Genomic DNA, 19,738 nt, shown 5'->3' with positions numbered 1-19,738 from the left:
GCTGTAGCTGTGAGTGGGGAGGGGAAAGATGCCTCTTTCCCTTGGCTGGGCCTGGCACTCAGAGCCCTCCCTGCCCTGGGAAGGCTGCCTGGGCCACAGCTGTGTGCTCCCTCACCCACCTTCAACTGTTCTTGACCCTGGGCCAGAATGCCTTCCCTCCTCAACTCCCAGCACCCCCCCTCCCCCCCAATACTCTGGCAGCCCCATGCCTCCCAAGGGAGAGCCCTCTTTGCACCCCAGCTGTGACTGGTTCCAGGGAGGACCTGAATCATCGAAGGGCCAGAGGTCAAACTGGAGAATGGGGGTGGGAAGCCTTGGACAGCATGTTCTCGCTGGCCAGGGTGAGCTGATCACGAGAGTTTCCAAAGCTGTGAGGCCATCAGAGCAGGAAAACACCTGACACCCTGGACCTGGGCTGGACCCACCACCCCCACCTCTCTACAGTCGCCCCAGTCCCAGGCGAGCCCTGAGTCCCCCTCCCCCGCGCAGCTGCTGGAGGGGTATTTATAGCCCGAGCATGAGGGGGCAAGGACACGCGCTTTATTTCGGAAGTGATAAGTCCAGTTCCAGGTGGATGAACCCTGGAGAAACCAGGGTCCCTTCCCCCACTCCACTGTCACGGCCAGGGTGCTCGGGATAATCCCATCTCCCACCCAGCCCAGCCCACCTAGAAATGGCTCCTTCTCAGTCCTGAGTGTGTGGGCCAAAGGAGTGGGTCTCTTTTTTCAAATTCAACACCCCCCCCCCCCCCCCCCCCCAGTTTTCAGATCCTGGGCTGCACTGCATGCACCAACTCTCAACGTCCCCTGACCCAAGGGGCGATAAAACTCCGGGCCCTTTCCCAGAGGGAGCGCGGTGTGGCGCTGACCTCTAGTGGTCATGGCTGGTAGTGCAGAGCCACGGCCAGGCCTGAGCTGAGGGTACCACTGCTCCCCGCCATCCCCGGGCTCGGTTGGGACGGACCTCCTGCGTTCTCAACCCCTTTCTCCCCGGCCCCATGTTCCGCCAGGTCGGGAAGAAAGCCCCGAAACTAGCTTCTCAGCGCCTCTTTGTTCCACTGCTGGGGTGCGAAGATCGTGCCTGGCAACACAGGCATCTGCGGGTAGCTGCCTTCCTGCCGGACTGGGAACCCCGTGGGCCGGGTGGAGGGGCGGGCGGGGGGCGGGGGGAGGGAGACGGAGTTTGGTCTCACTCAACACACTGTCCATACTCCCCACTACGGCACAGGGCCGGGCACGCAGTTGATGTCTCTTTTATCTGTTCGTCAAATATTGGTGTAACACTTGCCAAGCCAGAGAGAAGAGGACATGGCCGGGGCTCCCAGGCTAGTCCTGGGGCCTGACCGTGTACCTTGCAAAGCCGCGCGAACAGTGTGGGAAACACCCGGCTGTGAAAGCTCAGAGGATCCGGGTCAGGGATGGGGGTCAGTCAAATCCATGGAGAAGGCGAAGATCTGAAAGACAAGTAGAAGTCAGTTCCGCAGAAGCCGAGAAAGGCATTCCAGGCAAGGGGTCAGCGATGGCAGAGGCGCCGCAGCAGGGCAAGCGCCTTGCCCCTGGGGCCTGCCACTCGCAGCCGGGCTGGAGGGTGGGGCGGGGCCCCGCGCCTTGGGACGCTAGGGCTGTGATTGGCCAAGAGAGATCTGACGTGTTAGCTAACTGGCTGCCTTGATTGGGTCTCCAGTTGTTCCAAGGGAGGGAGCTGATGCACCGCCTCCCCCGCCCTGAGCAGGTGCGGCGCCCGGTGGGAGCAGGGCTGGGGGCTCCTCTGACCGCTCCTAGGGCTTCTCCAGGCTGCGATACTTCTTGCGCAGCACGGACACCGGGTCCTTGAAAAGCACTGGGTCCAGACGCAGGCGAGAGGAAACCAGGGGCATGTAGCCGAAACCCGCAGCCATCTGGTTGATGCAGTCTCGGGCTGTCGGCTGTGGCTCCGGACCCCCAGGCACCTAAAGGGGAGGAGAAATGCGTTGGAGGTCTCCTCTGTCCTTCCGAACCACGCCCCCCCCCCCAAAGCCCCCGAACCCTGCAGCAAAGAGGATTTGGGTTAGACAGTGAGAGGGAATCCCTTCCCCAGCCAGTGCCCTCCCAGTGCCAACCTGTCCCCCTTGTTCCTCACCAGTGGAGGTGTGGCCTCAAGATGCTGCTTCCCATAGGGCACCTTGATAGGGGGCAGCTTGGTGACTGCTGCTACCAGGAAGTTCATCAGGATGTCCACACAGGTGGGTGCTTCATCGGCCAGGGTTCTCAGAGCCTTGGGCAGGGAGTGGGTGAAGAGGGTGTGGTAATACCTGGGCAAAGGGGAATGACAGGCAGAGGCTGCAGCCAAATTCACACACCACCCCGCCCCACCGGGCCCCATTCTCCTCCCTCCTGACCTCACTCTCCCTTTGACTTCAATCCCCAAGGCTCTTTAGAACCCTCTGCCCCCCTCTCTGAGTCCTGGCCATCTCAGAGAGCTCACACCAGAAATACAAACCTCTCTCTACTGTTCTGTGCTCTGTGGTTCTGACATCTGTGCTCAGCAGATGGTATACTCCTTGCCTTCTCCCTTACAGCTCCTTAGGGCCCCCACCCCTGGGTTCTGAAGTCTGAACTCAGCCAGAATGAGGTGGGGGATCAGCTGGTTCCAAGGCCATTAAATATGGCAGCTCCAAAGACCAGCTTCGGGAAGGCTGTGGATTAACCAGGCTGATGTTGCTCTGGGTGAGCCTTGCTTCACACAGTCCTCCTACAGGACAACCTAGGTCCACCCTGCAGACCTTAGGGGTATTCTTCACCTGCTGAGAATTCCCTGCAGAATCTACCAGAGGTTCCAGGTTACACATACTTGGTTTAAACATGTCTAAGGAACCCCTCTAAAGGGGCCTTCTAGAATTCAGTCCCTGCCCCAAAGACAGGTGCTTCGGTCAACTTCTCGAAGGTCTGGGACAGTCCCCAACCCATCACACACACATTTATAAAGCTTCAGGATCCTTCTCTTGTCGCCACTATCACCAAACCCAAACACTGTCTATACCCTCTACTTAGCTCTACTTAAAACAACACTAGCTACCATTTGTTGACCATCTGTGTGCCAAGGCTTTCATAGGGCTTTCTTACCTGATTTTCACATCAGCCCTGTGAGGAGAAGACATTTTCCGAGTAACAAAACTGAGCCTTACAAGAGGTGAGGAGACTTGCCCATCACACAACTGGGATGTGGCAGATCTGGGCCTTGACCCTGGATCTCCAGGGTCACATAGTGACTGCTATGTTCACTCCCACACCACCCTGCTTGTGGTTCAGAGAGGGGGGTCTCTGGCCCTCTGCTCCCAGGGCCAGGGCCGCCATCTTTACCTGTGGTAGAAGGCAGCTGACGTGAGAACCATGGAGAACTCATTGGCCCTCTCAGCAGTGTAGCCCCAGCCACCCTGGGCCTCATCCCAGAAGTGGTTCCACGTCAGAAAGCCCACCATCCGCTCGGGGAAGCTCTGCCATACCAGAAAAGCAAAGTCCACCTGGCGAGATAGTTAAGTGAGGTCTGAGGAGGGACTTTTGACCGGTTGGGAACATCCAGAGATATGGAGGCAAGGCCGTATCTGGGGGGACTCAGGGGAGAGGAGATGCGAGCATACAATTCTCCAGGAGTGCTTGGGGGTGGGGGTGGGGGTTGGGTGTCCCAACTGGGAGCTGGAAACAATGCTTTTTCAGTTGGGAGGCGAAAATTGTTTTCAAGAGTCTGTGGAGCACGAGGGTGATTGGCTCCCTGGGATCGTTTCAAAAGTGGGAGGGTTTACCTCTGCTCTGGTCCTCTGCCCCTCCCCCTTCCAGGAATCTGAGGGGCTTCCGGGGCCCTCAGGCTCTGTCCCCCACTACGCACTGGGCTCCTCGTGGGCCCAGCCCTCACCTCACTTGTGGTAACACTGCTGTGCCCATCGAGGCTGAGGATGGCATCCGTGCTGATGGCTCTGTGCGGGAAGAAGCGGTCACTGACCTGCAGTGGGAGGGAGGTGAGGCCACCTCAGCCGTGGGAACCGTCCCCAGGCTCCCACGGTGACTGTCTGCATATCTGCTAAGCAGGAGCCCCTGCGGACGTGCTGTAGAAGGAAGGGCAGTGCAAACAGCAAAGCTTCCTGGACTTAGGACCTGGAACTCACTCGACGTCTCTGCACTTCAGCCTCTCCTTTGGTAAAATGGGGCAGTTGGTATCTAGGGGCCCTTCTGGTTTCAACACCTCAAGATTCCTCTCTTGTCACATTGCATGTTGACCTCAACCCTGCGAGGGGTAGTCAGACATCCTTCATGTGAAAGAAACGGGTCCGGAGAGATGAAGGGCCTCGCCCAGAAGCACATAGCACACAGGTGGCTCACAGCATCCGGGGTTCTTAGAAGCCACCCTCCTCTGGCCCAATTTGCTGCCACCTCTCCCCATTTCCTTAAGGTCCCAGGTTTCTCTTCTAGCTCATCCAAGACAGCCGACATTACTCCCTCTGCCTCCTTTCATCACATACAACCCCCGTTCTCTGGAAGCACAATTCAGAAGGGCCAGGGATGGAAGAGAATCATTCCTATTAGGTCTGCCGCTGAAACCCACGTCAGACCATCAGCTCCAGGAAGCTCTGCCACAGCACGAGAACAAAGTCTGCCTGGAGAGATACTTAAGTGAGGAGTAAGGGAGGACTTCCTCTCCAGCTTCAGGCCTAACTTGAAGTCCAGCTTTGGCTCAGGCCCAAATAGAGTCCTCTGTGTGTGCCCTCCCCAGTTCCCAGCATGCAGGGGCAGAATCCCTCCTTCCTGTGCCCCTCTCTGCAACTCTCCTCACCTTCCTCTGCCCATCCATGACTGTCAAGGGCACTGGTGTCTCAGGCCACCTGGATGGGGGTGGTTTCTCACTGCTCCAGAGAACCAAGATCTAGGAGGAAAGGGGCGTGTTCCTGAAGGGAGAGCAGCTGTGTTTGTGAATTTGGGCAAGAGTTTAGTTGGAGCCAAGGTCTTTCATTGCTGCCCTGTTTTTGCCTCTGGGGTTCTGGAAGGCAGAAATTCCAGTGACGCGAAGGCAGCTACCTATAGCACTAGACCTGAAGAGAGTCAGTTGTCGGGGCACCTGGATGGCTGTCGGTTAAGCGTCTGGCTTCGGCTCAGGTCATGATCTCACAGTTCATGAGTTTGAGCCCCACGTCGGGCTCTGTGCTGACTGACCGCTCAGAGCCTAGAGCCTGCTTCAGATTCTGTGTCTCCCTTTCTCTCTGCCCCTCCCCTGCGCATGCTCTATCTCTTTCTCAAAACGAAATAAACATTTAAAAAAGGATACAGAGTCAGTCGTGGCAACCCCTAGCCTGGGCCCTGACCCCATGTCCCATCCCCATCTTCTCCCAAAAGGCTTTCATTCTCTTCTGCTCCTTTATCGTTCTCAGCCCAGCTCACATGTCGCATCTGTGGATCTGCTCTGTCTGTCGCTGGCTGAGTTAAGTGCTTCCCTCCCCTGTGAATCCTCTCAAGGCTACGTGGCTTCTCTGGAAGTGAGATTTGACAGTGTGTGCCAGGGAAGGGAATGCTGACTGAATCTGAATCCAGGGCAGAATCCTTTCCTGCTTTTTCTCTGCATCCCCAGCATCAAGCCCATGGCCGGACACTCAGAGAATGACTGATGGGTTAACACATGAATGTACGTTTACTTCTCCAGCCTCCGCAAGGGGCTGATGATTTTGTCAATTTCCATGAGGGAAGGAGGGAGGAAAGGAACAAGAAACTTGGGACTTAAATAGGAGGGCAGGGATGTGCCTCCCCGCCAAATGTGTGGTTATGCTTGGGGTCTAGATGGTCTTCAAGGGCCCTGACCTTGTCCCGGCCCCCCACCCTGGATCCCAAGACCCCAGCGGGCAAGGGGACAGACCTGGGCACAGTTCTGGGAGCCTGCCACCGCCTGGATGAGCTTCAGAGGGGGCTGACCTGGGGCCCCCACCCAGATCAGGGCGCTGAACCTGCCCACAGGGCGCGAGCCTGAGGGAATGAGACACGGTTGTTAGGGTAGGAGGGGACCGGACCGCCTAAAGAGTGACCTGAGCTGGGGACTCCGGGAGCCAGGAGAGCTGTTGGAGAATCAGGCAAGGGCTTGGCCGGACTGTATGGTTGAGGCTGGGACAGACTGGGAAAGAGCTGGTGAAGGGACTTCAAGTTGTCCCACCCCCAGGACGTACCCCATTGTCCCACCCCCAGGGCGTACCCCGTTGTAGGTGGTAGAAGGGGAAGTCCGAGGGGCTTGTGGAAAAAGTGGGCAAGGCCAGGAGTGCACCCGGGGGGCTGTTCCACAGTAGCGAGGCGTGAGCAGATGCTCCAAAGATCCGGTCCTGAATAATCTGTGAAATGAGAGGGCTGTGCAGAGGCAGTGGCCGGCGTGGCTGTGGGCGGGGTCTGGGGAAGTACGGGCCGGGGCCCTGGCGGAGCCCCGCCCCTCCCCCTCCAGGCTCCAGGGAGGGCAGCAGCTGCGTCACCAAGGGGTTCAGGGGCAGAAATCCAGAGTAGGGACACTCAGTGATGGTGTCCGGAGTTGGCGGATGACGATGTGCTTGCTCCCTGCCTTTCTTTCCTCACTCATGGCAGACAGCGCTAGCAAGTTGTGACATTCTTTGTGGACCCAGAATCCCTTTTAACCCAGCACCCCAGGCAGCCACTGCCCATCACCTGGCCTGGCAAGGTGGCACGTGCCTTGAAATCTATTAACCAGAGCTGTCCTTCTACAGAGGGGGAAACTGAGGCCAAGACTGGAGAAGGCACTTGTCCAAGAGCTCAGAGTCAAGTCTCAGATTCATCCTGAGGCAGCTTCAAGGGGGACGTCCAAATACTGGGGCAGAAGAAGTGTCCAGAGAGAGGGGTGCGGAGAAGGAGCAGGGGAGAGGCAGGAGCCAAGCACCATGGCCCCCAGCATGTAAGTGCCCCTCACCTCCAGGGTGGTATGCATGACCTTCTCCACCGAGGAGAAGTAGGCATCCCATAGAAACTGGGTCTGCTGACGCAGGGCAAGGACCCGCGTGAGGGGCATCTCCTGGAGGGCAGCGAGGACCTGAAGCACGGAGAGAGAAAAGGAGAAGTCACGGGGCCTTGTCTTTGACTGACTCTGGGGTGGGGACAATCCAGGTTGGAGGTCTGGGAACCAGAAGCCTTCTCCCCACGGTTTTTCAAGTGGGTTAGCTGCAGCTACCCTTGGCCAAGTCCCAGGTGACTTAGCAGTCAAGAGTTCAAGGGTCACACAGAGCTGGGCCTAAATGCCACTTAGTAACTGTGTGACTGCAGACAAACCACTTAGCCTCTCTGCGTCTTTGTCCTCATCTGTAAAGAGGGGATGGTAATAGTACCTGCCTCATAGGGTAATTGTGAGGATTCAATGAGATAATACACAGTAAGTGCTGTAAGTAGCGACTGGTAAGCTATTGACTAAGCGACTGGTAGCTATTATTATTAACTGCCATACCGCTCTCACTTCTCAGGGGATTCAAGGCTTATGCCTACGTTTTTCAGAGCCAGGCAGGTTAGTTTCATCAGCTGGAAAAGTCACTGTGCATTTTGTTTTCCCCACCCCAGCCTCCGTGGAGGCACTCAGATTTGGGATTTTTCTGTGGCTTTCCTTTAAGTTAGTCCAGTCATGGACCAGTGGAGCTGGGCCCGTGGAGATCATCTGATCTAACCTATCCCGTTGTACAGATGGGGGAACTGAGGCTGGAAAAGGCTCACAACTTGCTCTTAGGACCCTCAGGAGTTCTGATCCTCTGGGAGCCCCAGAGGCTTGGGGTTTGGGGCAAAATCATCACTATGCACATAAGAGGATAGGAATGAGGACTGAGATCAGTCTGGGGGCCAGTCCCCATCCTGTAGGCAGGGCCCTGAGCTACCTGAAATGGGAGTCTCTCATCAGCTACAATGGCCGCCTTGGTCCAATCGATGACCTCGGAGAAGGGCAGCTCCCACCGAGGGCTGAGAAGCACAGGGATGCAGCCAGCCTGGGGGAAACAGGAGTCACTGGGGAGCCCAGTCCTATATCCTACACACATTCCCCCTCCCTTGGTTCCAAATTAGCAGCTGATTTGGTTGGGGGCAAGGGGCAAAGAAGAGAGAAGAGTGGGTTATTCTACAGAGGGTGTGGTGAGTGTGGCTGTAGGCACGCCTGAGTCCCAGAGTAAGGGAATGGGCTGCTCCCTGCCCCTTCCCGTTGGCCTGAGTCCAGAAGTACCCTGCCAGCTCCGGAGTGTGGGGGACAGGGACAGGGGATGCCTAAGTTGGGGTTGTACCTGCAGGGCTTGAAGGAAGTGCAAGGCATCAGGACGGTGGCTGGGGATGAGGCAGAAGGTGGCATTGGGTAGCGTTCCCCCAGGGTGGGTCCTAAGGAGGTACAGGAAGGGGTCCCACACATATGAGGCCTGAGACAGCGGCCCCTCACCCCACCTGGCTCCCTGGATGGTTCCCCAACCCCCCACACGAACACTCGCAAATTCAGAACATGCAAGCCCATCATCCGTGCTTCATACATTAACCCTCATGCACACACACAGCCACACACTGAACACTAACACACACCAAGCTTCACACTTGCCCCTCACTCGTGGTTGGGCTAGGAGGCAGGAGCCCTGGGTTCTAGTTCTGCTTCTATCCTTGGTGGTCTTACACATCTCCCCTTCTCTTCTCTGGATCTCGGCTTCCTCATTTGCAAAATGGGAGGTAGTGGGACCAGCTGTTTCCAAGGCCTGGTCTGACTTGGACAGGCACACGTTTGCCAGCCCACTGCTCTGCCACACGCAGATTCTGGGGCAGCCCTCACCTGATTGGCCCCCTTGCCCAGCCTTCCCCCCAGCCCGAGAGCCCAGGCCCATGAAAGGCTCCTCTGTCAGGAGGTGGGCTGGGCCCCCAGCCTGGAACCGCACAGGAAGCTGCTGCCCAGAGGCCCCCTTGCCCAGAGGACAGGCCTCCTCTGTTCCTCCCACCTTCTCCCCCCACCCCCTGGGCCACACTCAGGCTGTGTGTATTTGTGGGGGGATGGGCAGGAGCCACCTCCCTGCAAATGCCCACCCAGGGAAGCAGTGCTCATGACCTAGCTACTGGGAGGTGCAGGGAGGGCCTGGAGGGGCAGGACTCCTGGGCTCACACGCCTGCTCAGAATGCGACTGATGAATATGGCCCCGAGGGTCCCAGACCCTCCTCAGCTACAGCCTATCTGGTCTGAGTCTGAACCTTCAAGAAGCAGTCCTTGGAGTGCTTAGCCTCTGGACTAACCCCCACTGAACAGATGGGGGGGTACTGAATCTCAGAGAGACCCAAGGACTAGCTGAGGGTCTCAGAAAGGGTTGGAGCAGAGCTGGAACTAGAATCAAATATGCTAACTCCTGCCCCTGGGTTATCTGAACGACCCCACTGCTGCTGCTTAGGGGGTCTCCCAGGGGTTCTGCCTCCTGCCTTCTGTCTCCACTGCTCAGGTGGTCACCAGGCTTCTTCTGGGAGAAGCCACACGTTAGACAACAGGACATTCTCCACCTCATTGGTGCCACAGCACCAGCCAGCCACAGCCCTCCTCCCCTCCCCAGTAAAGCCCTTGGGGGCTGAAAACTCATAAGTTTACGGCTTCAGAGAACCCAGAGACAAAGAGCTTTCTGAATAAACTGTACCCTCAGTCCTCACAAACCTCCACTGTCCTCTCCTCTGTGTCTCTGTATATCCTTCTCCTGAGGGAGTGCCTGGGACACCCCTCTCTGACTTATAACCCAAGGAATTCTTCCTACTCGATCTTAAATGTCTAAGCTCAAACTTCGCCTCCTCTGGGAAGCCCTCCTTGATCCTTCCAGAGATGGCTCCCTCCTCTCTGCCCCCACGGCTTCTGTGTGCACCACAGTGGTAATGAGCCATGCCAGCTTTTACTGAGCATGTACTTTGTTCAGGCACTACATGCTTTACACATATTAACTCACTTCCTTCTCACAGCAACTCCCTCAGAGATGGGAAGTACATGCTGTTAGTGCCCTGTTTGCAGATGAGGAAACCGAGGCCTAGAGAGGTCACATAGCTCTGACGTAGAGGAGACACCAAGGTAGCTGGCACAGCATCTCTCTGCTTAACAATGTGTGTCATAACCAGTGACTTATCTGTCTCTCCCATAAGACCGAACAGCTTAAGGACAGGGGCCGTGCCTTCCTCACCTTAGCATCCCCAGGGCCTAGCAGAGCACCTGGCAGAGAATGGACAGGTAATGGCTGCTAAATGAATGAACGTTCAGTGTGCAATAAAGGATAGACGCAGGACCATGGACCAAATGTCCAAAAGGTCATTTTCAGCACAAGTTGTAGTAATGGATCTGGCAGAGTAGTGAGTGGGTGGCCTTGAGAGATGGTGAGATCCCCATTGGTAGAGGTAAACAAGCAGATCTGGATCAGCACCTGAATGTGTGTGTGAGTGTGTTATGGAGGGGGCTTCATGGTAACTGCCAATGAAGTCTTAGGGTCCTGTGACCATATAAGGTACTTGCCCCAGACTCAGGGTCTCAGTGCCCAAGATTGGAGTCAGTGTGGCCCCACCACGGCCCCATGGCTCCACTAGGCTCTATTGAGGCCTGGCTATAGCCAGGGCCACGTTGTGACCTCCATGTGTCCTAGGCGCTTTGGCCTTTGGGGCCCCTCTGCTATTAAAAAAAAAAGGGGGGGGTGGCTCAGTCAGTTAAACATCTGACTTCAGCTCAGGTCATGATCTATATCTGTATCTCTCTCTATATAAATTACATTTGATCATTGTTGGTATAAAAATGAAAATACCAGAGTACCTGGCTGGTTCAGTTGGTGGAACATGTGACTCTTGATATTGGGGTTGTATGTTCAAGCCCATGTCAGGTGTAGAGATTATTTAAAAATAAATCTTAAAAAAGAACTGGCACCTGGGTGGCTCAGTCAGTTAAACGTCTGACTCTTTTTTTAAAAAAAAAATTTGCGTTTATTTTTGAGGGAAAGAGAGAGCAACAGAGCATGAGGGGGGGAGGGGCAGAGAGGGAGGGAGACACAGAATCCGAAGCAGGCTCCAGGCTCTGAGCTGTCCCCACAGAGCCTGATGGGGGGCTCAAAGTCATGAACTCTGAGGTCATAACCTGAGCCAAAGTCAGATGCTCAATCTACTGAGTCACCCAGGCACCCCTAAGCGTCTGACTCTTGGTTTCAGCTGAAGTCATGATCTCACAATCATGAGACTGAACCCTGCAGTGTGTTCTACGCTGGGCGTGGAACCTGCTTAATTAAGATTCTCTCTCTCGGGGCGCCTGGGTGGCTCAGTCGGTTAAGCGTCCGACTTCAGCTCAGGTCACGATCTCGCGGTCCGTGAGTTCGAGCCCCGCGTCAGGCTCTGGGCTGATGGCTCAGAGCCTGGAGCCTGCTTCCGATTCTGTGTCTCCCTCTCTCTCTGCCCCTCCCCCGTTCATGCTCTGTCTCTCTCTGTCTCAAAAATAAATAAACGTTAAAAAAAAAAAATTAAAAAAAAAAAAAAAAGATTCTCTCTCTCCCCCTCTGCCCCTCCCCTGCTTGTTGGTGCGTGCGTGCCCACACACATGCTCTCTCTCTCTCAAAAACAATTAAAAAAAGAAATATTAATATTATATATTAAAACATTTTATTCTGTTTAAATTATTTTTTTTCTTTTCTCTTTTAGAGAGGGAGGGAGCATGAGCAGGGGAGATGAGCAGAGAGAGAGAATCTTAAACAGGCGCCACGCTCAGCACAGAGCCTGACACAGGGCTTGATCCCATGACCCTGGGATCATGACGTGAGTTGTTTTTTTTTTTTTTTAATTTTTTTAAAATGCTTATTTATTTTTGAAAGAGATAGAGAGACACAGTGCAAGTAGGGGAGGGGCAGAGAGAGAGGGAGACCCAGAATCCAAAGCAGGTTCCAGGCTCTGAGCTGGCAGCACAGAGCCCATCGTGGGGCTCGAACTCACAACCTGGGAGATCACGACCTGAGCTGAAGTTGGACACTTAAGCGACTGAGCCACCTGAGTTGAAATCAAGAGTCAGACGCTCAACTGACTGAGCCACCCATGCACCCCAAAACATTTTCTTCTATTTAAAGTTCATTTTTTTCTTCTGATTTTCAAAGAAATGAAAATGTTTTCATGGGTCCCTAAAGGTGTCATGGGCCCTAGGCACCGCGCCTCCTATATCCAAAGGAGAAAGGCCAGGGGACTTGAACACATGAACTGAATTTATGTTAAAAAAAAAAAAACAACCCAAATGGGGGAGAGCGCATATACGTGTTGTTTGTGCACACACAGAGTACCTCAGAAAAGACACAAGAGAAGCTAGAAACGGTGTTTGGCTCCAGGAAGGAAAACTGGGTGGCCAGAGACGGGGGTGGGAGGGAGTTTTGCTGTGTGCCCTTTTGTGCCTTTGGAATTTGGTACCATGTGAATGAATTCCCTATTCATAAAAATAAATAAGTAACAATTTAAATGGGCGGAGGCTTATTCCAAAGGAACAGAAGACTGTTCAGCGAAGGTGGAAAAATGTGGGCTTTGTGGCCAGAAGTGCAGGGTTTAACCCCAGACTCCACCGCTGCCGCTGCCCCTCTAGCCGTCCCATCAGAAACCTGAGGGAGGCCGTGGTGAATTGAGGAGCTGTTCACCAAAGAGCCTCGGCTGGCTCCCTCCCCCTCTCGGAGCCTCAGTTTCCTTTTCCCTGAAATGGGAATAATAATAACCTCCCTTGAAGGGTACTTGAGTGTGCACGACTTGTGCAAAGTGGCTGGCGCAGCACCTGGCCCAGAGCAAGCTCTCCCCACGTGTTGGCTTCCGCCCCTCCCCCGCCCAGTGAATATGGGACAGTGGCCGTGGGATGGTGGCAGAGACTATGAATTGCCTCTTTCTCTGGCCAGTACTTGTTTATTCAGGCCACCCTCCGAGGGCTGCCCCGTGGCTGGTGGCCTCCCTCTCTCATTCCGTCCCTATACTGTCTGGCTGGTTCAGGCAGCTGCGTGGCACCTCAGGGAAACTGAGGCTCCAGCTACTCCGGAGATTATAAGTCCTGTCCCCCTGCAGGTGGGCTGAGGCCAAAGAGAGAACTTCTGGAAGTTCAGAGGGCAGTCAGAGGCTGCCAGCCATCACACGTGGGGAACGCGCTCATCAACAATGCTACTTAGAGGGTGGCCCCCACTGATTAGGAAGCCTTGACCAGTTCTGGCCAATTTTGGATCAATCGGTAAACATTCAGCGAGTCAACAGTTCACCTACTGAATGCAGCTCCTTTACTGTTGGTTTCTCAACGCAGTTCAGACTGAAACAGCTTTCAGATTCACCAGTCAGCAACTGCATACAGCAGTAACTAAAGTCAGCTAGAACTTCCTCTAATCAAGAATAGCTAAGTGCCTAATCAGAAAGTGAGGCAGGGCCCTGGCGAGCAAGAGAAACTTGTTCATGGAAGGTAAGCTCTGTCTGAGCTCTGAGTTTGAGGTGCCTGGAGCGGGGGGGGGGGTTCCCCAACTTTTCAGATCACTGCTGAGGATGCCTGCTAGGGGTGGGTCCAGGCAGAAGGGCAATTGGGGCTCCCTGGAGGCCATGTGCCTTCAGGAGGGAGAGTGATTGCATTCCCATGAGACCCCCTGAGACGCAGAGGCGAAAATGGAGCTTGGCCACGTGAAGAATTCCTAGGAGGGAGGTAGAGCCGAAAACAGCCCATGTTGTTCTAGCAGAGAACAGGGAGATACCTGAGGGAGGGAGCCACAGAAGGACACCAGACTGACAGGTTCCAAATCGGGTCTGCCCCAGAGATGGAGAAGGAACCCTCTGCCCCAGGGGCCCCGGACAACCTCCAAAGGGCTCTGGTTCCTGCCTGCTCAACCAGCCTTTTGGACACCGCTGGGCTCCTGGGGGTGCAGGAGGGGTAGGGTGCTTAGGGGTTAACTGCCCCATCACCTGAAGCGTGTCACCCCAACTAGCCCAGGGAGAGAGCAGTTTCGGAACAACTCTCCACGTCCCATAGGCCACCATGCCCCTTAGACGTCTCCAGGTGGCAAGTTCTTCTGGAGGTCTGACCCCATTCATATTTGTCGTAACCCAAAGCTGTTTCCTTGAGAGGCTAATCCCCCAAGTTAGACACAGGAGCAACTTCCATCTGTGACCAGCTCTTAATCTCCACGGCTCTGAGGCATTTGATGGGTTGATCGTAAACTCTTGGTTAAAACTCCGAATTCTAATGCTTCAGGCTCTGGAAATAAGCAACTCTGGATGTAAACACTGGCTGTGCTCTTGTTGTCTGGATGGCCTCAGACAAGTTACTTAACCTCTCTGAGCTTAGCGTCTGGTACACAAACAGATGACAGCAGTTAGCATTATTTTATTGTAACTATTATTTCTAACTTGGGACAGAGTGACCACTATAGATGTGTAATGTTAAAATATTAGGGAAGGAGGAACCGGAGTAAGAGAAAAAGAGTAAGCAGGAGGGAGGCATGTTTTTGTTTTTAAAGACTCCCCCAAGGGAGACTCCAGAATCCACTTCGGACACCCCTTACGGCAAAGCACCCTCTTGGTGGTGTTTTCTCTCTGTCTAACCTGATCCCCTCCTGTTGCAGCTGAGGCCAGGCCGGTTCTCCCACCCCATCTCAATCCTGCCCTCCACCCTGCCCTCTGAGCTCATTCCCACTGCAGACCCTTCCCACCCAGCCCCCAAGGGTAAAGGTCCACTTACTGCTCGGGTCCACGGTCCTGCTCACAGCGCCCATCCCAGGGACAGGCAGAGGGGTCAGTGCCTGCTGTGCGCCACCTGCCCCTCTCCTCTGCCAGGGCTAGCAGGGGCACCCCGGGGTGGGGGCTGTGCTGTCGCAGCTGGCCAGGTGCCCCACCTCGCAATGGGTGGGCTTCAGGGAGAAGCGGGAGGGCCACGTCAAAGCCAGGCCGGAAGGTGTCCGCTGTGGGGCTGGCCTTGGCCACCATCGCCCGTCCCAGCTGGAAGGTCTGGGGGCAGGGGGCTGGGTGGAGATCGAGGACCAGATGGTTCCTTCCCCCATTCCATTGCTGGGGCACTGGGCTGCACTCTCCAGCTGGGACTTCCAGGCTGAGGAAGAGGAGGAGGCAGGCCTCCTCAGGGCTGGCCGTGTGGTAGCGGGAGCTCTCAATGGACGCCAGGATCTTGCGGTGAGCGGCAGAGATGGGTCCAGCCACCGGGTGCACGAATACCTTGAGACCACCAGTCCTGCACTTCGAGGCGTCAAAGCAAGCCCCCCAGTCGCAGCCGCCACCACGGGGTGCTTGAGGAGGTTGAGGGGCATCTTCTGGGAGTTCCCCAGGCTGGGAGAAACTCGGCAGGAGCTCTGTATCCAGCCAGTGGGGCCAGCCTTGGGGGGCACTTGCCCAAGGTCTGGCAGGCACCGCCAGGCGGAGAAGGGGGAAGACTCTCAGGAGGACGAGGAGCCAAGAGGCCGAGAGTGCCAGCCAGAGGGACTTGCCTCTCCACGACTGCATGTGGCCACCCGCAGCCAGGGCTGGGGGAAAGCAGGAGCAGGGGCTTGTGGGTGGAGCTGGAATCAGCCTTCTAGTTCAGCGTCTTCATTGTTGTAGATGGGAAGACTGAGGCCCATGGAGAGCAGGCTGCCTGTGTGAGGTCAAACAGCAGGTCACCAGCCAGGCACAAGGAGCCCAGGTAGGACCCGGCTTTCTGGCCTTGCCTACCTACAGTCAGGAATCTGCTTCGTTGGCCTTCGGACAGCCAAGCCAGCCTTTGCCCTCTCAGCAGGGCCCCCTGCCCCTGGGCACTGCTCAGCTGATGCAACCCTGACCGCACTGCAAGGCCGTGTCCTTCTGTCCTCCTGGCTGCACCCCCTGACCTTGGCCTCAAAGGAGAGGCGGGCAGTCTGCCAGGCCATGGGGGACCCGTGGGGGCTCTCACAGGAGGTGGCTTGGCCAGCATGCAAGGCTGGCCTCCCCAATCCTCCCCTTGTCCAAGTGGCCCCTGAGTAGCCCTGGCCGCCCCTGTGCCCACTGGCGGGCACTTCTGGGCTGTGGGCCTAGTGGCTGGAGCTAAAATTAGACCCTGCGCCCCATGTGGGCTATCAGGGTCAACTGAGGTCAAGGCCGACTGAAGCAGTGCCCTCCGCCTGGGGGGCCGGGAGTGCTCTGGGTCCTAGTCTTCTCCCACCCTGCCGCTGTCCCCCCCAGCTCAGGGAGCTCGACTCCTCCTCCCCCACCCCTAGCAGCCGGTCCTGCACCCTCTGGCTTGGAGCTATCTTGGTGCAGAGGCCAGGGACCCTGCCCCACGCCCCTGTCCCGTGGCCCCCCCTCCGCAGCCCTGCCGGTGTCTTTTCCTGGTCCCTCTCAGGGTTGCATCTGGCCCCGACTAGATCTCTTTCCCAGCCTGGCTCCTCCCCTGCCAGCCTGGATTCGCTCCTGCCTGGGAGGCAGGGTCTCGGCTTAACCCCTTCCAAACCGGTTTCCTCAATGGCCAATAATCCTCAGCAGCAGGACCCGCACCTCACAGTTTGCCTCAGGCTGTCACAGCCTGAGTCTCTGAATTCACACACGCGCCCTCCAAGGAAGAGGTCGAAGAGGTTGTCATTCTTTACAGGTGAAGAAAAGTGAAGCTCAGAGGGGAGAGTGGTATCTTCCTAAACTAAGAGGTGGCAGAGCAGGGATTTGAACCCTGAACTCCTGACCCTACTCCTTAGAGCTTCCCCCTGGCCACCCCAGCTGGGGGTATGTTTGCAGGGAGTCTATAAATCAGCTGATGAGAAAGTCAACAGATGAGAAAAGTGAAGCAGGAAGGGGTGGGGGGAGGCAGGGGGGGGATGGGAGGGGTGGGTGTTGTTGGGTAAGATGCTCTCAAGGATTCCCAGGATCCGTCCTCCCTCCTTCTTCAGCACCACCTCTCAATCTCATCTAGCTGCAGCCTTTTGGGGCCCACTCCTGGCACCTCTCACAGGTGCCCGGGTCTGCCTTTGTCTAGAGCTCTGTAGGAGAGGCCTTGGTGCTCATCTTCCAGTCCATATGGTAAGTTTTACCTGAGGTTGAATTTGACTGTCTGTTAGTCCACAGCCATTGTGGGGTTCCCTTGCTCAGTTTCTTCGTCTGTGCTCTGAAAGGGGAATCAGGAATGGGTGATGTCACCCACTGAAGAATCACCGAGGCGAAGAGGGAGACACAGACGCTGGCTGCCAGGAACCCCAGGCTGACCCTCTGGGAGGGAGGCCACAGGGAACTGGCCAACTTGGAGTGAACTCTGCCTCTACCTCTTAACAGCTGGATGAGGTGGGGCCTCTGTCCCCTTATCTCTAGATGAAAGTAAGGATCTTTACCATGAGATGGTTGGCAGATTAAATCCAGGCCTATCCCATGGGGTCCCTCCGCAAGTGGCAGCCTCCTTTCCTTGCTGGCCTTCCTTTGATCTGAGAGGGCCACTGATCTGACCGGAGAGCCACCATGCGCAGCCGGTCTGAGGGAAGAACACGGTTCATTCACCCAAGAATGTCCCCAAAATGGCCAGGAAACCTGGCCTCTTGGCCCACAGTGTCTGTCCCTAGGGATGGACTGACTTTCCCTGCACGCATCAGGCTTTGCCACAGGAGAGAGGCCTTTGCTCTTGCTGTCTGCTGCCCCTGCCATTCACCTTACTCAGCTAACTCCATCTCATCCCACAGGAATCAGCCAAAGGCTCCCCTCCTGCAGGAAGCCTCCTGACTTTCCTGGGGCTTGGTCTGATTACTCTAGGTTCTCATGCCGCTTTTCATCCTTCTATCCCTGTACTCATTCATTCATTCATTCATTCATCGAACAAATACTTAATGAGTACTAAACATGGGCCAGGTTTTGTGCCAGGCAAAGAACAATAACGGCCAACATTCATATTATGCTTACTTTGTGCCTCGCACAACTCTGAGTGCAAGTGTGTTAGCTCATTTACTCCTCTCCCAGGGGGGCTCTGAGGAAGGTACTGCTACTGTCCCCATTTTACAGATGGGAATGCAGAGGCCCAGGCAGTTAGGTAACGTGCCTAAATCCCCACATCTTAGCCAGGCTTTGGATCCAGTCAGTCCATTCCTTTAGCCATTGTACCCGTCTCCTGAGTGAGACAGGTACACCTCCATTCTTGCAGAACTGCACCTTCCCTGAGAAATACCAGGATGCAGGCAATTACAGAACGAGGGGAGGGGGGACTGAGGGAGTGCACAGAGGAGCTGCCAAACGCCGGGGCCAGAGAAGTCATCTCAGGCAGTGACTCCTACCCTAAGATTTGACAGACGAAGTATGTTTTTTAAGAAAAACCACTGTGGCTACCCCTATGGGAACAGACAGGAAATGGCAAGAGTGGAGGCAGGGACCACTTTTGTTTTTTTTATGGTTCATTCATTCGCTCATTCCACAACTACTTAAGGAGCCCTCGCTGCGGGCCAGGCAGGATCTAGAAGCAGGGAACAAAGCAGACAGAATCTTGCCCTCATGGAGTTCACGTTCCAGGGTGGGGAGATTGGCAATGAACGAAAAGAAATATCTCCTGTTATTTGGCAACAAATATGGAGAAAGGGAGGGGCTGCAGAGTTACATGGGACCAACAGGGAAGGCTGGCTGAAAAGCTGGCATCTGCGAGCGAGTGAGTGGAGAGCGTGTGCGAGGTCAGGTCACTCCAGCAGCAGGGGAGAAGCCAGGGCGCAGGTTCTGGGGTGGGGGCGGGGTGCGTACATGCGACGTGAGAGGCATGGTCTGACTTGTCTCTGTGATACCTCTCAGACTTCAGGGAAGAAGCTGGTGTTGGGACAGAGACAGGAGCGGGGAGCCCCGGTGGCCCAGGTGAGCCACGCAGGGGAGCCCTGACGGTGGCTAGGAACCAGGGTGGCAGGGGTGAGAAGTAGTTGGATTCTGGGCATATTTCGAGCTAGGGCAAAATGACAGATTTGGTGATGGACTGGATGTGAGATTTGGCCTGAGCCATGAGCAGGATGGAGCTGCCATCAACGGGGATGGGGAAGACTGAGTGGGGAGCCAATCTGGGGGAGAAGGTCAGGAGTTCAGTTCTGAGGCTTTAGCCTCACTCATGCTCCTCATCCCAGCACTAAGGTAATAAATGTCCAACAAATACTTGTTGAATGAGTGAATGAATGGATGGGTGGACAAAGCTGGCAGGGCTAGGAGGTCAGGGCCGGCTGGTGCGGGGCTCGGTAGGGGACGACTGCTCCTGCTCTCCCCGCCCGGGCACCCTGGCTGGCTTCTGCCTGTGTCCACACTTGCGAACACACGCAAGCTGACCCCTACCTTCGGCCCTGCGAGGGAGGCTCGCAGGCTGGCTGGGCCCTGGGCTCATCTGGCCTGCGATTCACATGGTCGCCCTGCAGCTTGGATGGAGGAAGAGAAGGCAGGGCATCCTGGCAGGCAGGACTGAGCTGGGCCCATGCTAAAAATATGCCGCTGGGCTCTTCCAAAAGCTCTGGGGCCTCCACCAAGCTCTTCAGGGCTCATCGAAGCCACCAGGAGCTCCTGTCCCATAGCTGGGCTCTGGTCAATGGCACAGTGGCCGACACTTTGGGGAGATGGGGGGTGAGACAGGGCAGGAGGGAAGGGACAGCAGTGAGGAGGAGGAGAGGGAGAAGGCCTGCGCTCTGGTTCAGCGAGGGGAGGCTTCTGGGAGAAGGCAGAAGTCTTGTTTTCTGCAGGGTTGAAGCAGACCTTGATGTGGATTGGAGTCGAAGCGAGCTCTGGATGGCATCCCGGAGCTGGAGCACTGCTGTGTTTGCTTTGTAGCTATGGTGGTGTCACGCTGCCTG

At 55.8% G+C, this 19,738-nt stretch overlaps 1 protein-coding gene across 3 annotated transcripts; it reads right to left on the bottom strand.

Annotated features, from left to right (window-relative positions):
• Positions 1 to 1,236: 1,236 nt before the first annotated feature.
• Positions 1,237 to 15,452, bottom strand: EXTL1 (exostosin like glycosyltransferase 1). 3 transcript variants are annotated; one of them, XM_006934422.5, is made up of 12 exons: positions 14,680 to 15,452; positions 8,264 to 8,354; positions 7,868 to 7,975; positions 6,922 to 7,041; positions 6,205 to 6,337; positions 5,875 to 5,981; positions 4,804 to 4,893; positions 3,889 to 3,975; positions 3,339 to 3,499; positions 2,119 to 2,290; positions 1,773 to 1,948; positions 1,237 to 1,453 (listed from the first exon to the last, which is right to left on the bottom strand). In XM_006934422.5, exons 1-11 carry the CDS (start codon positions 15,450 to 15,452, stop codon positions 1,778 to 1,780), a joined length of 2,013 nt encoding a protein of 670 aa, XP_006934484.3. In that variant the 3' UTR covers positions 1,237 to 1,453; positions 1,773 to 1,777. The 3 variants fall into 3 exon arrangements, with proteins under 3 accessions (XP_006934484.3, XP_006934483.3, XP_006934485.3); XM_006934421.5 differs by having other exon boundaries at positions 1,237 to 1,948; XM_006934423.5 differs by lacking the exon at positions 4,804 to 4,893 and having other exon boundaries at positions 1,237 to 1,948.
• Positions 15,453 to 19,738: the final 4,286 nt, after the last annotated feature.

Source organism: Felis catus, chromosome C1, assembly GCF_018350175.1.
Source record: "Felis catus isolate Fca126 chromosome C1, F.catus_Fca126_mat1.0, whole genome shotgun sequence".
NCBI lineage: Eukaryota > Metazoa > Chordata > Mammalia > Carnivora > Felidae > Felis > Felis catus.
Note: the sequence above shows the minus strand (reverse complement) of the source record. Positions and strands in the feature narration are given on the sequence as shown.